Source organism: Ovis aries, chromosome 3, assembly GCF_016772045.2.
Source record: "Ovis aries strain OAR_USU_Benz2616 breed Rambouillet chromosome 3, ARS-UI_Ramb_v3.0, whole genome shotgun sequence".
Lineage (NCBI taxonomy): Eukaryota > Metazoa > Chordata > Mammalia > Artiodactyla > Bovidae > Ovis > Ovis aries.
Genome location: NC_056056.1, coordinates 148,598,982 through 148,619,337, shown reverse-complemented (window position 1 = coordinate 148,619,337; position 20,356 = coordinate 148,598,982). Strand labels below are relative to the sequence as shown.

Here is a 20,356-nt window from a genome sequence, read left to right as displayed (position 1 = left end):
AGAACCCACTTCAATATTCTGGCCTGGAGAATCCCACGGACAGAGGAGCCTGGAGGGCTACAGTCCAGTCCAGTAGGTTGCAAAGAGTCAGACATGACTGAAGTGACTTACACACGGATACTTGTACATAGTTGGGGTAGGCAATGAAGAGGGAGAGAAAGAAAATAAATCTGGATTTGGATCTTGATTGCTGACAGAATATCAATACTTTCATTAAACTGCAAATCATTTTAAATTTTGCTTTCAAGTAAGTAAAATGTACTTCAGGTAAAGGCTTGACATATTTGAATTAAATATCCTTAAAAATAACATGTCTTTGCCAACTTCATAACAGGCTTTACAAATGTGTCTATGGATTTTTAAAAACAGACATAACTTTTTCTAAGTCACACTGTGCATGAGAGCTTGAAACTAAAGATTTGAAATGTCATTGGTCTTCTAGGTCAGCAGTAAAATATACATGAGGATTCTAGAACTGTTTTCTAAGGATATTAATATTGATGGGCAGCTGCTCATTCTGCGTATTAAATGGATTTGGTCAATAAAAGAACAAGTCTCACTAAAAGCTGTTCACTGCTGTAGTAACTCGAGAAAACAGAACAGATATATTGAACACTCCATATTAGAGTCCACATATATTAGCATAGAACACATGCTAATGTGTTCTATCATCATAACTGAACTAAAAGGAAATAAAAATAATAAAATCAATAAAATGAGCATCAAAAAGATGTAGTGTGCATTGGAACATTTTATTGCTACTGCTATTGCAATCTCTGCCCCTAAATATTATGGTACTTATGTAATTGTTTTATATCTGCCTATGTTCGTGTAGTCATGATGTGCATACAACCCATGTGCTATTCGTAATGCAAAAATCAGCACACAATATTTAATATTTGTCAACTACTCCTTGTGTTGGAAAAGCTCTACTGAATCCGTTTTTCAGTCAGTGCCAGGGAATGTTTAATTTTAAGGAGTCTGTATGTTGTTTTCTGTTTCTCAAGGGCCCTCTGTTCCTTATCAGTTCCTGGAAAACAGGAACAAGCAGAGCTGTACGCAGTTCTCAGGACTGAGGTCATGAGACGAAAAGCATACGTGGAGTCCTTTCAGTAACTTTTTACTTTTCTGTAAAACTATTTAATTATGTTCCTATTTCTCAAGACATGGATTGTCTTCTGGCCCTGTGACGATTGTTATTCCCCTAGTTACTGTTGTCATGGCCGTGTGACAATTGTTATTCCCTTAGTCAATGTAGTTATGCGTCTGGTTTTGGTGTTTTTGCTCTAATTTATTTTTTGTCTAAAGCTTCCTTGTATAACAATATATACGCACATGCTGCCACGAGTAAAGCACCCTTGTTTCACTCGAGACTTGGGTCCCCCGTGTCCCTCTTTTCATCGCTTTCTTTTCCTCGACTCCAGTCCCCCGGTCCCAGTCTGTAAAGACCACAAGTCAGCTCAATGGTCTACATTTCCTATGCATTTTACACAATACTAGTAATTCATTCAGGCAGTTCAGTTTAGCGTCACAGTCGTGTCTGACTCTTTGTGACCCCATCACTAAAACCAGAGCTTGCTGAAACTCATATTCATTCAGTCAGTGATGCCATCCAACCATCTTATCCTCTGTTGACCCCCTTTCCCCCTACCTTCAATCTTTCCCAGCATCAGGGTCTTTCCCAGTGAATCAGTTCTTCCCATCAGGTGGCCAAAGTATTGGAGTTTCAACTTCAGCATCAGTCTTTCCAATGAATATTTAGGAATGATTTCCTTTAGGATGGACTGGTTGGATCTCCTTGCAGTCCAAGGAATTCTCAATAAGAGTCTTTGCCAACACTACAGTTCAAAACCATCAATTCTTAAACACTCAGCTTTCTTTATACTCCAATTCTCACATCCATACATGACTACTGGAAAAATCATAGCCTTGACTAGACGAACCTTTGTCGGCAAAGTAATGTCTCAGCTTTTTAATATGCTCTCTAGGTTGGTCATAGCTTTTCTTACAAGGAGCAAATGTCTTTTAATTTCATGGCTGCAGTCACCATCTGAGGTGATTTTGGAGCTCCCCCAAGAGAGTCTCTCATGGTTTCTACTGTTTTCCCATCTGTTTGTTGTGAAGTGATGGGACCAGATGCCATGATCTTCATTTTCTGAATGTTTCATTTTAAGCCAAATTTTTTACTCTCCTCTTTCACTTTCATGAAGAGGCTCTTTAGTTCTTCTTTGCTTTTTTTCCATCTGCATATCTGAGGTTATTGAAATTTCTTCTGGCCATCTTGACTATAGCCTGTAATTCATGCAGCCCCACATTTTGCATGATGTACTCTGCATGTAAGTTAAATAAACAGGGTGAAAATGTACAGCCTTGACGTATTCCTGTCCCAATTTTAAACCAGTCCATTGTTCCATATCCAGTTCCAACTGTTGCTCCTTGAACTGCATACATTTTCTCAGGGGGCAGGTAAAATGGCCTGGTATTCTCATCTCTTGAAGAATTTTCCAGTTTGCTGTGATCCACATAGTCAAAGGGTTTGGCACAGTCAATAAAGCAGAAGTAGATACTTTTCTAGCACTTCCCTTGTAGCTCAGTTGGTAGAGAATCTGCCTGCAGTACAGGAGACCTGGATTCAATCCCTGGGTTGGGAAGATCTTCTGGATAAGGAAATGGCAACCCACTCTAGTATCCTTGCCTGGAAAATCTCATGGACAGAGGAGCCTGGTGGGTTGCAGTCCATGGGTTGGCAAAGAGTCAAGTACGACTGAGTGACTAACATTTAACACTTACATATTTTTCTGGAACTCTTGCTTTTCTGATGGTCCAGTGGATGTTGGCAATTTCACTTCTGGTTCCTCTGCCTTTTCTAAATCCAGCTTGAACATCTGGAATTTCACAGTTCATGTACTGCTGAAGTCTAGTTGGAGAATTTTGAGCATTACTTTGCTAGCGTGTGAGATGAGTGCAATTACGTGGTAGTTTGAACATTCTTTGACATTGCCTTTCTTTGGGACTGGAATGAAAACTGACCTTTCCAGTCCTGTGGCCACTGATGGGTTTTCCAAAATTGCTGGCATATTGAGTACAGCACTTTTAAAGCATCATTGTTTAGGATTTGAAATAGCTCAACTGGAATTCCATCACCTCCACTAGCTTTGTTCCTAGTGATGCTTTCTAATTCCCACTTGACTTTGCATTCCGGGATGTCTGACTCTAGGTGAGTGATCACACCATCATGTTATCTAGGTTATGAGGATCTTTTTTGTATAGTTCTTCTGTGTATTCTTGCCACCTCTTCTTAATATTTTCTGCTTCTATTAGGTCCATACCATTTCTGCCCTTTATTGTGCTCCCCTTTGCATGAAATGTTCCCTTGGTATCTCTAATTTTCTTGAAGAGATCTCTAGTCTTTCCCATTCTATTGTTTTCCTCTATTTCTTTTCGTTGATCACTGAGGAAGGCTTCCTTATCTCTCCTTGCTATTCTTTGGAACTCTGCATTCAAATGGGTATATCTTTCCTTTTCTCCCTTGCCTTTTGCTTCTCTTCTTTTTTCAGCTATTTGTAAGGCCTCCTCAGACAATCGTTTTGCCTTTTTGCAGTTCTTTTTCTTGAGGATTGTCTGGATCACTGCCTCCTGTACAATGTCACAAACCTTTGTCTATAGTTCTTCAGGCACTGTCTATCAGATCGAATCTCTTGAATCTATTTGTCACTTTTACTGTATAATTGTAAGGGATTAGATTTAGGTCATACCTGAATGGTCTAATGGTTTTCCCTAGTTTCTTCAATTTAAATCTGAATTTGGCAATAAGGAGTTCATCATCTGAGCCACAGTCAGATCCTAGTCTTGTTTTTGCTGAATGTATAGAGCTTCTCCAACTTTGGCTGCCAAGAATATAATCAATCTAATTTAGGTATTGACAGTCTGGTGATGTTCATCTGTAGAGTCTCTTGTGTTATTGGAAGAGGATCTTTGCTGTGACTGGTGTGTTCTCTTGGTAAAACTCTGTTAGCCTTTGCCCTGCTTCATTTTGTACTCTAAGGACAAATTTGCCTGTTACTCCAGGTATCTCTTGACTTCCTTCTTTTGCATTCTAGTCCCCTATGATGAAAAGGACAACTTTTTTGGGGTGTAAGTTCTAGAAGGTCTTGTAAGTCTTCATAGAACTCTTCAACTTCAGCTTCTTCAGCATCAACGGTTGGGGCATATACTTGGATTACTGTGATACTGAATGGTTTGCCTTGGAAATGGAGATCATGCTGTCATTCTTGAGATTGCACCCAAGTACTGCATTTAAGACTCTTTTCTTGACTCTGAGGGCTACTCCATTTCTTTTAAGGGATTCTTGCCCACAGTAGTAGATATAATGGGTAGTAGATATAATGAACTCTAAGTAAGTAGTAGTACATTAGTGTCCCTTAATGGATATTTTTAGATATTTGCTCTGTATTTAGACAGAGAAATATAGACTAGCTAAAATAGAAACTGCTTTATTGTTTCTTATTATAGTGTTGCATTTCAGTTGATGAGCCACTATAATTAGATCATAATAGAATTTCCAGTAATAAATCCAAGTACTTTACTAGAACTCTAACAAACACATAGACCGAATTCACTTTAGAGTGGCTGCTGCTGCTGCTAAGTTGCTTCAGTCTTGTCCGACTCTGTGTGACCCCATAGACAGCAGCCCACCAGGCTCCCCCGCCCCTGGGATTCTTCAGGCAAGAACACTGGAGTGGGTTGCCATTTCCTTCTCCAGTGCATAAAAGTGAAAAATGAAAGTGAAGTCACTCAGTTGTGTTCAACTCCTAGCGGCCCCATGGACTGCAGCCTACCAGCCTCCTCCATCCATGGGATTTGCCAGACAAGAGTACTGGAGTGGGTTTCCATTGCCTTGCAATTGAGAATGCTTCAAATAATTTCAACATATTAACTATAAAACTTTTGAAAAACTGACCAGGAGGTCAAAAAATACCTGTTAAATGTATTCATCATTATTTACAAGCTAAATAATATACAGATAGAACTTAATTTTGAAGTCCGTTGAAATGTCTATAAACCATATTGAACAAACCTAGACCACCAGTGTTTGCATTTTGACTGAAAGATTTATTAAAGCCTTTACCTTCAGTATTCTAATCTATAAAATAAACTTTATAAATAATATTTACAAATTAAATTGTTGGGAGATCTAAGTTAGATAACATATTCAAAACACTTAGAATAAATACCTGGAACATAGTAAGTGTTTAATAAAAATATGCCTCCTCTCTCTTCCCCTACTTTCCTGGAATTAAAGAATATTAGTATATACTCTAAACTTTCCACTAGCCACTAGATTATAGTACTGGAGATATTATAAATATCTGAATAAAATAATATATTTTCTTTCCCAAACTGCTTTACATTCTTGGTCAGTACAAATGCTCATTTTGAGCATCATTATAAAATCCAAAAATGTCTTATCTTACATGTTAAAGAAATGAAGACAGCCTCAGAGACCTCTTAGATAGCACTAAGAGTTCAACATTCAAATCATAGGAGTCCCAGAAAAAGAAGGCAAAAGGAAAGGGCATGAGAAAATAGGTGAGGAGATTATAGTAGAAAACTTCCCTAAAATGGGAGGGAAATAGCCACCCAAGTCCAGGAAGCCCAGAGAGTCCCATCCATGATAAACCCAAGGAGAAATATTCTTAAAAACATGTTAATCGAACTAAGAAAAATTAAACACAAAGAACAAATATTAAAAGTAGCAAGGAAAAACAACAAATGACATACAAGGGCATTTTTAAAATGCTAACAGCTGATCTTTCAACAGAAACTCTGCAGGCAAGAAGGGAATGGCAGGATATATTTAAAGTGATGAAAGAAAAAAATGTACAACCAAGATTATCCTATTGAGCAAGGATCTCGTTCAGATTTGGAAGAGAAATCAAATGTTTTACAGACAATCAAAATCTAAGAGAATTCAACACCACCACACCAGCTTTTTAATAAATGCTAAAGGAATGTCTCTAGACAAGAAAGACAGAAAAGGCCCATAAAAAACAAACTCAAAACAATAAATTAAATGTTCACAGGATCATACTTATAAATGATTACCTGAAATGTAAATGGCCTAGATGCTCCAACCCAAACACACAGATTGGCTGAATGGTACAAAAGGGAGATCCCTATATATGCGGTCTTCAAGAGAACATCTTAAACCTAAGGACACATACAGCCTGAAAGTGAGAAGCTGGAAAGATACTCCATGCAAACAGAAATCGAAAGAAAGCAGGAGTAGCAATATTCATATTAGATAAAATAGACTTTAAAACAAAGACTGTTACAAGAGACAAAGGACACTATATAATGATCAAGGGATCATTCCAAGAAGACCTAAAAATTATAAGTATACATGCACCCAACATAGGAGCACCTCAATATGAAAGGCATATGCTAACAACTATTAAAGAGGAAATTGACAGTAACACAATAATAGTGGGAAACGGTAATACCACAGTCACATCAATGGACAAATCATCCAGACAGAAAATTAGTAAGGAAACACAAGCTATAAATGATACATAGGAAAAGTTGGACCTAATTGAAATATCTATTAGCATTTCAACCCCCCCAAAATAGATTTCACTTTTTTCTCAGATGCACATGGAATATTCTCTAGGATAGATCACATCCTGGGCCACAAATCAGGCCTTGGTAAATTTCTAAAAATTGAAATAATTTCAAGTATCTTTTCTGATCACAGCTTTGTAAGATTAGATAGCAATTATAGAAAAAAAAAAACTATGAAAAACGCAAGCACATGGAGGCTAAACAATACACTTACAAAGAACCAACAGATCACTGAAGAATCAAAAAGGAAATGAAAATATGGCTAAAAACAAATGACAAAGACACGACAACTTAAAATCTATGGGGCGCAGGAAAAGTAGTGCTAAGAGGGAAGTTTATAGCAATACAATTCTACATCAAGAAGCAAGAGACATCAAATATATGTAACACTACACCTAAAGCAACTAGAAAAAGAAGAACAACAAAACAAACACAAAAACAACAAATCAAAACAAACAACAACAACAAAACAAAAACAACAACAACGAAACCCCAAAGTTAGTAGAAGGAAAGAAATCATAAAGATCATAGCAAAAGAAAGGCAAAAGGAAGGAAGGAGACTATAGCAAAGCTCAATAAAACTAAAAGTTGGTTCTTCAATAAGATAAACAAAATTATAAAACCGTTAGCCAGACTCATCAAGAAAAAAGGGAAGAAGACACAAACCAATAAAATTACAAATGGAAAAGAAATTACAACAGACAACACAGAAACACAAAGGCCCATGAGACTACCATGAGCAACTATATGCCAATAAAATTGGACAGCCTGGAAGAAATCAAGAAATTCTTAGAAATGTATAATCTTTCAAAACTGAATCAGAAAGAAAAGGAAAATATGAACAGACCAATCACAAGCACAGAAATCAAAACTATAATAAAAAATCTTCCAACAAACAAAGCCCAGGGCAAGATGGCTACATGGGCTTCCCAGGCAGCACTAGTGGTAAAGAATCTGCCTGCCAATGTAAGAGATATAAGAGACACGGGTTTGATCCCTGGGTCATGAAGATCCCCTGGAGGACAGCATGGTGATCCACTCAAGTATTCTAGCCTAGTGAATCCGATGGACAGAGGAGCCTGGCAGGCTGCAGTCCATGTGGTCGCAAAGAGTTGGACACGACTGAAGCAACTTGGCACACATGTGGATGACTACATAGGCAAATTCTAGCAAAAGCTTAGAGAAGAGTTAACACCTGTCCTAGTCAAACTCTTCCAGGAAATCACAGAGGAAGGAAAACACATGAACTCATTCTATACCCTGGTATCATAATAATACCAAAACCAGAAAAAGATGCCACAAAATAAGAAAATTATAGGCTAATATCACTGATGAACATAGGTACAAAAATTCTCAACAAAATTCCAGCAAACAGAATCCAACAACACATTAAAAAGATCATACATCATGATTAAGTGGGTGTTATACCAGGGATACAAGGATTCCTTAATATCCACAAATCAATCAATGTGATATACCATACTAACAGATTCAAAGATAAAACCGTATGATCATCTCAACAAATGCAGAGAAAGACTTTGACAAAATTCAGTATAATTTATGATAAAAACAATTCAGAACGTAGGCAAAGAAGAAACAACTCAACATAGTAAAGGCCATACACAACAAACCCACAAAAAACATTATACTCAATGGTGAAAAACTGAAAGCATTTCCTCTAAAATCAGGAACAAGATAAGGGTGCCCACTCCCACCACTATTATTCAAAATAGTTTTGGAAGTCAAATCTACAACAATCATAGGAGAAAAAGGAATTAAATGAATCAAGATTGAAAAAGAAGAAGTAAAACTCTGCAGAAAACATGAATATCTACAAAGAAAACGCTAAAGATGCCACCAGAAAAATACTAGAGTTAATCAATGAATATAGTAAACTTACAGTATATAATATTAATATACAGAAATCCTTTTGCATTCCTACACATTAACAATGAAAAATCAGAAACAGAAATTAAGAAAACTATCCTATTCACCACAGCAACAAAAAGATAAAACACTTAGGTATAAATTTATTTAAATAGACAAAACATCTGTATGCAAAAACTGTAAGATGCTGATGGAGGAAATCAGAGATATCACAAACAGATGGAGAGATATACCATGTTCTTGGACTGGAGGAATCAACATAGTGAAAACAACTATACTACCAAAAGCAATCCTCATATACAGTGCAATCCCTATCAAACTACCAAAGGCATTTTTTGCAAAACTAGAAAAAATAATTTCACAATTTGTATGAAAACACAAAAGATACTGAATAGCCAAAGCGATCTTGAGAAAGAAGAATGAAACTGGAGGAATCAACCTTCCTGACTTAAGACTATATTACAAAGCTACAGTCGTCAAGACAGTATAGTACTGGCACAAAATAGAAATATAGACTAATAGAGCAAGATAGAAACCCCAGAGATAAACCCATGCACTTATGCATACTTTATCTTTAAAAAAGGAGGCAAAAAGTGCATAATGGAGAAAAGATACTCTCTTCAACAAGCAGTGCTGGGGAAACTGGTCAGCTACTTGTAAAGGAATGAAATTAGAACACTTTCTAACACCATACACAAAAATATAGTCAAAATGCATTAAAGACCCAAACAGAAGATGAGAAACTATAAAACTCTTAGAGGAAAACATAGGCAGAACACTCTCAGATATATATCACAACAAGATCTTTTATAATCCACCTCCTAGAGTAACGGAAATACAAAAATAAACAAATGGGACCTAATTAAATCTAAGAGCTTTTGCACAACAAATTAAACCATACATAAAGTGAAAAGACAATCCTTGAGTGGGAGAAAATAACAAACAAAATAAATGACAATGCAGTTCAGCAGCTCAATATCAGAAAAACAAACAACCCAATCAAAAGGTAGACAGAAGACATAAACAGCCATTTCTCCAAGGAGACATGCAGATGGCTAATAAACACATGAAAAGATGTTAAATATTGCTTATTATTGGAGAAATACAAATCAAAACTATAATGAGGAAACATCTCACACGGGTCAGAATGGCCATCATCAAAAAGTCTACCAATAATAAATGCTGGAGAGGTTGTGGAGAAAAGGGAACCCTCTTATACCATTGGTGGGAATAAAAACTGATATGGCCACTATGTAGAATAGCATAGAAATTTCATAAAAAAACAAAAACAAAAACAAAAACAAAACTAGGAATAAAACTACCATATGACCCAGCAATCTCACTGCTCAGCATATATCTGGAGGAAACCATAAGTGAAAAGGACACATGCACCCCAATGTTCATTGCAGCACTATTTACAATAACTAGGACTTGGAAGCAAGCTAGATGTGCAATAGACAGATGAATGGATAAGGAAGTTATGGTATATACACAATGGAATATTACTCAGCTATAAAAAGGAATGCATTTAAGTCAGGTCTAATGAGGTGAATGAACCTAGAGGCTACTATAAAGAGAAAAGTAAGTTAGAAAAAGAAAGACAAATATCATATATTAACACATGTATGAGGAATCTAGAAAGACAGTACTGAAAATCTTACTTGCAGAGCACAAAGGAGACACAGACATTTTGGACACAGTGAGGGAAGGAGAGGGTGGTATGGTATATGAGAATAGCATTGAAATATATATATTACCATATGTAAAATAGATAGCCAATGAGAGTTCATTGTATGGGACAGGGAACCCAAAGCCAGTGCTCTGTGACATTAGGGGCTGAATGGGGAAAGAAGTGGGAGGGGGTGTTGAATTAGAAGGGAATATATGTATACTTAATGCTGATTCATGTTGATGTATGGTAAAAACCATTACAATATTGCAAAGTAACTATACTCTAACTTAAAAAATTAAATGTAAATAAAATGTTATTTATTTTCAATGTAATTATTAGGTAAGCTGTGGACATACAACTTTAACATGACTCAATTAACATAAATACCTGTGAAATCATGATACACTAATTAAATTTTTAATCATCTTAAAAAACATAAAGATGTGAACTTACATGTTTGGACAAGTTGGGACTCTTCGAATCAACATCATACCTAAAAAATTAAAATATACACTTTAAATTATTTCCACAAGTGAAGCTAGAGAAAAACATCAGTATTTCCCCCAAAATACAAATGATATAAAAAATGAATCAAAAGTATATGATAGGGAAAAAACTTAGCAAATTTAGAAATTTCTCATAAACTCTGGCCTACATACTAAAGGCAGAATTTATAAACCCTGGGTCCTTTTATTTCTACCACCTAAGCAGAAGTCTTAATTTTAATACTTTTAGAATCATCAACTCTTCTTGATAAGAAAATTTTAAAATTTCCCTTTTCTGTGAATCAACAGATTCATAATTCTCCCTAAAAACTGAAATTCCTCTCTTAAAAAAGTGCTGATAACAGGCTGTCATTTGTATATATAATAATTCTTATTTAATATCATAAATACTCTTATTATTTGAAATTGGCAAAAGTAAGGACTCTTGCCTGGAAAATCCCATGGACAGAGGAGCCTGGTAGGTTGCAGTCCATGGGGTTGCTAAGAGTCGGACACGACTGAGCAACTTCACTTTTACTTTTCACTTTCATGCATTGGAGAAGGAAATGGCAACCCGCTCCAGTGTTCTTGCCTGGAGAATCCCAGGGATGGCAGAGCCTGGTGGACTGCCGTCTATGGGGTCGCACAGAGTCGGACACGACTGAAGCGACTTAGCAGCAGCAGCAGCAGCAATGAGAGATTAATTTTCTCCATTCATAGGATTTAGGGAAAACATGTATTTTATGGATAGAAAAATGTGTTTATATAGGACTACTATGTTCCTATTTTTTGATCAGTTGGTACTAGAAGCAAATGATTATTTTAAGAGATCCTGGGAAAATATCTCTCACTATCACTTAGACACTCGTTTTATTTATTTTTTTTTTTAAGCAGAAAGGTTGCTAACATTTAAAACAACCTCAATTTGCTGAATTCTTCAATAGGAAAATATTTGTACTGGCTCCAGTCGTTCTCTCAAATCATATTCTTTCCACATTCCTGTGCATAGCTACCTACAAAAAAATAACTTTTTTTTTAATAGCTCATTAAAATCTTCCCTCTCACATAACAAGAATGTTTTCCCAGAGAAAGAAAAGCATCTCAGTCAAAAAAAAAGCACAGAAGCAGAGTTCACTGTGTATACTGATTCTTGGCATAGGTACAGTTACTCCCTAGTAAAGAATGTTTGCCACAAACTGGCTTTAAATTTGTGTGATGCAAATGGACTGTCTCAGAAGAGTTACAAATTACTTTACTTCATATTAGCACAGTATGATCACGCTTAACAGCTGTAAACTAGAGTTCTGAATCAGCAAATTGCCAACATCTACTAAGGACCTACAAATATTAGTAAAAAAAAAAATTTCTTATGCAAAACAATTTTTGAGGGTAAGATTAAAATTAGCAACTGTAGCAATATCATAGGTAAAGTACAAATCTCCTGGCTCCTTCTCAAGTATCATCCCTGGAAACTGTTTTCTATAAGGGGTTTAGTGTGGATTGGGGAGAAATAACATGATATATTCTCCAAGACAGCTTCAACAATACATGAACTGTGAACTTTCAGATGTTCAAGCTGGTTTTAGAAAAGGCAGAGGAACCAGAGATCAAATTGCCAACATCCAATGGATCATCAAAAGAGCAAGAGAGTTCCATAAAAACATCTATTTCTAAATTCCATATGGAATTTAGGAAGATGGCAATGACGACCCTGTATGCAAGACAGGAAAGAGACACAGATGTGTACAACGGACTTTTGGACTCAGAGGGAGAGGGAGAGGGTGGGATGATTTGGGAGAATGACATTCTAACATGTATACTATCATGTGAATTGAATCGCCAGTCTATGTCTGACGCAGGATGCAGCATGCTTGGGGCTGGTGCATGGGGATGACCCAGAAAGATGTTATGGGAGGGAGGTGGGAGGGGGTTCATGTTTGGGAATGCATGTAAGAATTAAAGATTTTAAAATTTAAAAATAAAAACTAAAAAAAAAAAAAAAAGGAGGGAAAAAAAAAAAAACAAACATCTATTTCTGCTTTATTGACTATGCCAAACCCTTTGACTGTGTGGATCACCACAAACTGTGGAAAATTCTTTAAGAGATGGGAATACCAGACCACCTGACCTGCCTCTTGAGAAATCTGTATGCAGGTCAAGAAGCAACAGTTAAAACTGGACATGGAACAACAGACTGGTTCCAAATAGGAAAAGGAGTACATCAAGGCTGTATACTGTCACCCTGCTTATTTAATTTATATGCAGAGTATATCATGCGAAATGCTGGACTGGATGAAGCACAAGCTGGAATCAAGATTGCCAGGAGAAATATCAATAACCTCAAATATGCAGATGACAACACCCTTATGGCAGAAAGCAAATAACTAAAGGGCCTCTTGATGAAAGTGAAAGAGGAGAGCGAAAAAGTTGGCTTAAAGCTCAACATTCAGAAAACTAAGATCATGGCATCTGGTCCCATCACTTCATGGCAAATAGATGTCAGACCTTATTTTGGGGGGCTCCAAAATCACTGCAGATGGTGACTGTAGCCATGAAATTAAAAGGTACTCACTCCTTGGAAGAAAAGTTATGACCAACCTAGACAGCATATTAAAAAGCAGAGACATTACTTTGCCAACAAAAGTCTGTCTAGTCAAGGCTATGGTTTTTCCAGTAGTCATGTATGGATGTGAGTGCTGAAGAATTAATGCTTTTGAACTGTGGTGTTGGAGAAGACTCTTGAGAGTCCCTTGGATTGCAAGGAGATCCAACCAGTCCATCCTAAAGGAAATCAGTACTGAATATTCATTGGAAGGACTGATGTTGAAGATGAAACTCCAATACTTTGGTCATCCGATGTGAAGAACTGACTCATTGGAAAAGACCCTGTTGCTGGGAAAGATTGAAGGTTGGAGGAGAAGGGGACTACAGAGGATGAGATGGTTGGATGGCATCACCAACTCAGTGGACAAGAGTTTGAATAAACTCGAGGGTTGGTGATGGACAGGGAGGCCTGTCGTGCTGCAGTCCATGGGGTCTTAGAGTCAGACACAACTGAGTGACTGTACTGAATGAGAATATACTGTATAGCACAGGGGACTCTATTCAGTGCTCTGTGGTGAACCTAAAGGGAAAAGGAAATCTGAAAGAGGGGAAGTCTGAGTGAATGAACTGAACAGAACTGAACATGGTGTATTCAGTTCAATGCAATAAGCAAAAATGAAGTGTTTGTGTTTTCATCACAAAGAATTTAAGTATCTTCAAGTACAATCTTCCTTAATTGTCTTTAACAAAGCTTTTTAATGCTATTATCTCAAAAATAAGTAATTTACAGCAAACCTCCCAAGGCTTTAGATAATATATTATATTACAGTGCTTTCAAAATTACCATGATTTTTCTTTTATGGGAATTTTCCAACTTTCTAAAAATGTTACTGGCTTTAATTCTCATAAGTCAGAACATAAACACTACATCCTAAATGGGAAAAATGTATCTGTGTGCATGGGGCTGGGGAGGGTGAGTATGGGTGTGTATCTATGTTTATGAATGCCATAATCCCCTTAAATAAGAAAGGATATATTGCAAAGCAAAAGTTCAGTAGTTTACCGCCAGGATTGTTCACTTGTGCCTAAATTTACTAACAGGAATTCTGTAAACCACTTCATTCTGCTGTTGAAATCTTAGTAAAATACTGAACTGGCAGTAACTTATTTGGGTGACTCCTAATGATTATGTTTTCTAATAGAGGGTAACAGATGTTGACTGGAATTTTTCTTGTATTTCTGAAATTCCAACTAAGGCCCAAAGCTCAAAACAAGTGATACTAAGTTCCTCCTCATGCTTAGCTCAGAGCTTCCAGTAAATCACTCTCACGAGGGTCAAACCCTTCTCTACAAAGCTTACTCATGAAGTGACAAGCTATTCACTGTCTCTGAAGGGGCAGGAGGAGGTTCTTTCCATTCCCCAAAGCAAGGTGAAAGGGAGCTCCGAAATCTAGGATGATTGTGTGAAGGGGAGGATAGCATCTAGCCCTCTGTCATGGAGTTGCAGAGTTGGACACGACTTAGCAATTGAACAACAACAATAGGGCCATCCTTGGCTGCCAGTGGAAGAGAATGTTAGCTGACAATGCTGGGAAGTGCCTTTTGAAAGCTGAGGTACAAAGAATGACATCTTTTTGAAATCAAGTAGGACCTGTCAGGCTCCTGGGTATAGAAGCCTTCCATTTCTTGTTTGTAAAGAACAGACTCCCACCTCCATGACCTGTCCTGAGTTCCAAAATTGCAAATTTCACAGGTGCTAATCATGGAAGTGAAGGGATGGAAAGACAGAGGAGAAGCAGCCAAGAAACAATAGTGAAGCCTTGGAGCAGGGTACTGATTCCACTTAACAATATCATTAAGCTCTTTACAGAAGTAAAATTCTCAACAAATGGAAGATGTTTTTCCCAGAGAAGACCACCCAAGGCCAGACTAAAGGAACTAGGGAAGCAAATCAAGAGATTACCTGAGACCAGATTAGAAGAGTACAGGCCCTTCACACATCCTAATCTTATTAACAACACCACCCTTGAGCCATTGCTATAAAATTCCTCACCAAATCTTCCCAGGATAGGACACAAGTTTTCAAGAGCTGGAGCCTGCTGTGTCCCCCTTTGCCAGGCAAAGAAATAAAGCCATTTTTTTTCTACTTCATCCAAAACTATATCTCTGAGATTTGATTTAGCACTGGTGCACAACTTTTTAGTTCCTCCTCCACAATGAGGAGGACAGAGTGTTTGATATGTATCCCCTGAGGCCAGTACACGCTAAGGCCTAGGTTTTTCAGAACATAGGAGAAAGACACACTTATCTGCTTCCCAACTCCCCTACCTTTCTGCTATCCCAACCCTCTTCTCTCTTATAAGTAGCTATGACAGTATCTCCAACTAAGGGGAGAGAAAGCAAAGAGTTTTGGATTAAGTTTGAGATTAAAGTTTTAAAATGAATACTATATAATTATTAACAAATGAGATAGTTCTAATATACAAAGTGACTAAAACGTCATGCAGTTAGACCTTGGCATTGTTAAGACGACACTTAACCAATTGGAGAAACTGAAATTGGTACTGTTGGGACAATTATTGGAAGAAATAAAGGAACTTATTTTCCCTCAAAGTGTTGAGAATCTTCAAAAATAGATTGCAATAACAATATGCATTCCATAATTCTCAGTTCAGTTCAGTTGCTCAGTTGTGTCCCACTCTTTGCGACCCCATGAACTGCAGCACACCAGGCCTCCCTGTCCATCACCAACTCCCGGAGCCTACCCAAACTCATGTCCATCGAGTCGGTGATGCCATCCAGCCATCTCATCCTCTGTCATCCCCTTCTCCTCCTGCCCCTAATCCCTCCCAGCATCAGGGTCTTTTCCAATGAGTTAACTCTACACATGAGGTGGCCAAAGTACTGGAATTTCAGCTTTAGCATCAGTCTTTCCAAAGAAATCCCAGGGCTGATCTCCTTCAGAATGGACTGGTTGGATCTCCTTGCAGTCCAAAGGACTCTCAAGAGTCTTCTCCAACATCACAGTTCAAAGTACCAATTCTTTGGCGCTCAGCTTTCTTCACAGTCCAACTCTCACATCCATACATGACGACTGGAAAAACTGTAGCCTTGACTAGATGGACAGCATTAAAAGTTAACTAAAAAAACCTCCTGAAAGCCATTTTCAAACTTTCCATAATGTGTAATTGAAAAGCTTCTTTTCAATAAAAAAATATAAATTTGTAAAATTAATATAAAGGTTAATAAAAAACAATTCTGAAAACCACTTACGTCTATGTTGTCCAATTTAGACTATTGCACTTTTCAACACTGTTGCTCCTTCAAAAGGCCATGCTACTGTAAGTATGTTAGGATATTTCCATTAGTGCTCTGAGTGATGTAGGTTGAGATTGTTGTTGCTGTTGCTGTTTAGTTGCTAAGTCATGTCCGACTCTTTGTGACACCATGGATTGTAGCCTACCAGGATCCTCAGTCCATGAATACTGGCAGTAGGTTGCCATTTCCATCTCCAGGGCATCTTCCCAACCCAGGGATTGACCCCCGTCTCCTGCATTGGCAGGTGGATTCTTTACCACTGAGCCATCAGAGAAGCCCCAGGTTGGGATTACAGGTAATTTCATTGACTACTTTATCCTTTTCTCATTTTCCACATTTTCTGCAATGAATATTTTTTCCTAGAAGCAACACACTGCTTAGACAAAATGTAAAAACTAATCAATTAGGAACAATGGATAAATAGGTACTCATAACTAGAGAAAGATAATTACACTACTTTTCACATTTATTTAGATAGATATGGTAGGAAAATCACAGTGTTAAAAAAAAGAAAGAAAGCTTGTTCTCATAGGTTGTATACTTATATAAATGGATAATTAGAAGAAATTGTTAGTTCAGTTCAGTTCAGTCACTCAGTCATGTCCGACTCTTTGCTACCCCATGAATCGCAGCATACCAGGCCTCCCTGTCCATCACCAACTCCCGGAGTACACCCAAACCTATGTCCATGGAGTTGATGATGCCATCCAACCATCTCATCCTCTGTCGTCCCCTTCTCCTCCTGCCCTCAATCTTTCCCAGCATCAGGGTTTTTTCAAATGAGTCAGCTCTTAGCATTAGGTGGCCGAACTATTGGAGTTTTAGCTTCAACATCAGTCCTTCCAATGAACACCCAGGACTGATCTCTTTTAGGATGGTTGGATCTCCTTGCAGTCCAAGGGACTCTCAAGAGTCTTCTCCAACACCACAGTTCAAAAGTATTAATTCTTCTGCATTCAGCTTTCTTTATAGTTCAATTCTCACATCCATACATGACTACAGGAAAAACCATAGCCTTGACTAGATGGACTTTTGTTGAAAAAGTAATGTCTCTGCTTTTTATGCTGTCTAGGTTGGTCATAACTTTCCCTCCAAGTTAAAGTGATATCAAAAATAGTGCATAAACTAAGAAAATATATTTGTTATTTTCTTGATAATCTTCTCCAGGTATCCCTTTATCAGATCTTAATTTTCTGAATGTTTTAGAGATCATATAAAATTCAAATAATATTACTTGACTCAAATTTCTGAAATTAACCAACTACATTCAAAAGTTTATATGACGCTTGAATGCCCAGTCATTCAATTATGTCCAACTCTTTGTGACTCCGTGGACTGTAACCCACCAGGCTTCTCTGTCCATGGGATTATCCTGGCAAGTATACTGGAATGGGTTGCCATGTCCTCCTCTAACTGATGCTTATTTAATTACATTTTACAACATGCTCTCACATTTCAAACATTATACAATTTCTATGAGAAATACTATTTTTTTTTTTGGAAAAAAGATACAATTGAAGAAGTTAAAATATATCAATCATGTACACTGCTTTGGTACTTTCTTTATTCTTGTTACACTATGATAAAATAATACAATATCATCCATTCTAATCAAACATACTACTTTCCTACATATTCCTACTTTTCATAGTTAGAGTAGATATATTCTATTATTATATTCAGAGTAAAGTAGAACACTTCAAACATAATACTTTCCCATTTGTTTTAGATTACCAAGAGGAAAATTAAAATTACAAAAACTCTCCATAAAGTTTTAGAAATTCAGCTTTTGTACCATTAAATTATAAACTATTTCAGGTATGGGCTTTGCTGGTGGTCCAGTGGTTAAGAATCCACCTGCCAATGCAGAGAACATGAATTTGACTCCTGATCCAAGAAGATCCCACATGCCATGGAGCAACTATGCCCATGCACAAAAATTACTGAGCTTATGCTCTAGGGCATGCATGCCCCACAACTCCCAAGTTCACATGCCTAGAGCTCTACAGGAAGAGAAGCCACTGCAATGAGAAGACCACACACCACAACAAGGACTAGGCCCCACTCACCACAACTAGTGAAAACCCTCACGTAGCAAAGAAGACCCAGGACAACCAAAAGTAAATAAGAAAGACAGTTGATTCTGCCAATTTACAAAGAAGATTAAAAAAAATTAACTATTTTTATGCAAAGTTCAGTTCAGTTCTGAACTTTGCATAAAAATAGTTAAAAATTTTTTTTTTTGACTCTATATTGGAAAGCTCAGATCCTTGAGCATGTCAAGTTAAACCCTCATCCAGGCCTTGGTATTCTCTTTTATAACAATGGGATAACTCTGCCTCAGAAATTTATTGGGTTGGTTAAATCTATTTACATATATTAATGATTCTACTACAAACTGTAAATAATAGCAGTAGTATTACTATCATACACCACATCTTTTTTTTTGTTTTTTGTTTGTTTGTTTTTTAAATTTTAAAATCTTTAATTCTTACATGCATTCCCAAACATGAACCCCCTCCCACCTCCCTCCCCATAACATATTTCTGGGTCATCCCCATGCACCAGCCCCAAGCATGCTGCATCCTGCGTCAGACATAGACCGGCAATTCAATTCTTACATGATAGTATACATGTTAGATTGCCATTCTCCCAAATCATCCCACCCTCTCCTCTCCCTCTGAGTCCAAAAGTCCGTTATACACATCTGTGTCTTTTTCCTGTCTTGCATACAGGGTCGTCATTGCCATCTTCCTAAATTCCATATATATGTGTTAGTATACTGCATTGGTGTTTTTCTTTCTGGCTTACTTCACTCTGTATAATTGGCTCCAGTTTCATCCGTCTCATGAGAAATGATTCAAATGAATTCTTTTAACGGCTGAGTAATACTCCATTGTGTATATGTACCACAGCTTTCTTGTCCATTCATCTGCTGATGGACATCTAGGTTGTTTCCATGTCCTGGCTATTATAAACAGTGCTGCGATGAACATTGGGGTACATGTGTCTCTTTCAATTCTGGTTTCCTTGTGTATGCCCAGCAGTGGGATTGCTGGGTCATAAGGTAGTTCTATTTGCAATTTTTAAGGAATCTCCACACTGTTCTCCATAGTGGCTGTACTAGTTTGCATTCCCACCAACAGTGTAGGAGGGTTCCCTTTTTCTCCACACCCTCTCCAGCATTTATTGCTTGCAGATTTTTGGATCGCAGCCATTCTGACTGGTGTGAAGTGGTACCTCATTGTGGTTTTGATTTGCATTTCTCTAATAATGAGTGATGTTGAGCATCTTTTCATGTGTTTGTTAGCCATCCGTATGTCTTCTTTGGAGAAATGTCTATCTAGTTCTTTGGCCCATTTTTTGATTGGGTCATTTATTTTTCTGGATACACCACATCTTTTTGTCTGGTACTTACAGAACTTACATACTAACCCTCAAACTACATGAGTTTCTATAATTATTTTAGCTTAAAAATAATTGGAAGATATTAGTAGCAAACATATTAATCCATCCAATCATTCTTCTCTTCTATACTTCCGTTAGTGAGTGTGTGGAAGTTTTCTTTCTTTTAAATTCCCTGAATCATGTACAGTCAAGTTAAACAATATTACTGATTTATGACAAAATACTAGAGATGTATATTAAGTTCTGTCAATGCCCTAACTTCCTTCCATCCTTTAAGACTTCCTTGTCCATGCTAAGGATACCTAGGTAAGCCTGTCAAACAATGTACAAGTATCTGGTGCTTCCTAAACCTAATATATTCTCATTTGAGTCATTAAGTTGTGAAAGTAACTCTTGAAATGATATTTAGCAAAACACACAT

At 37.2% G+C, this 20,356-nt stretch overlaps 1 protein-coding gene across 3 annotated transcripts in view; it reads right to left on the bottom strand.

Annotated features, from left to right (window-relative positions):
• CPNE8 (copine 8) overlaps positions 1 to 20,356 on the bottom strand; it is a 261,274-nt gene that overhangs the window by 150,085 nt on the left and 90,833 nt on the right. For 2 of the 3 annotated variants that reach the window (XM_060412779.1, XM_004006455.6), the window contains one exon: positions 10,634 to 10,673. Coding sequence is in view for 2 of the 3 variants with exons in the window: in XM_004006455.6 (XP_004006504.1) it covers positions 10,634 to 10,673 (40 nt within the window). In the remaining variant the exon portion in view is untranslated. Of the gene's footprint in view, positions 1 to 1,335; positions 1,491 to 10,633; positions 10,674 to 20,356 lie in introns of those variants that run through there. The other variant, XM_060412777.1, reaches the window with a different exon arrangement.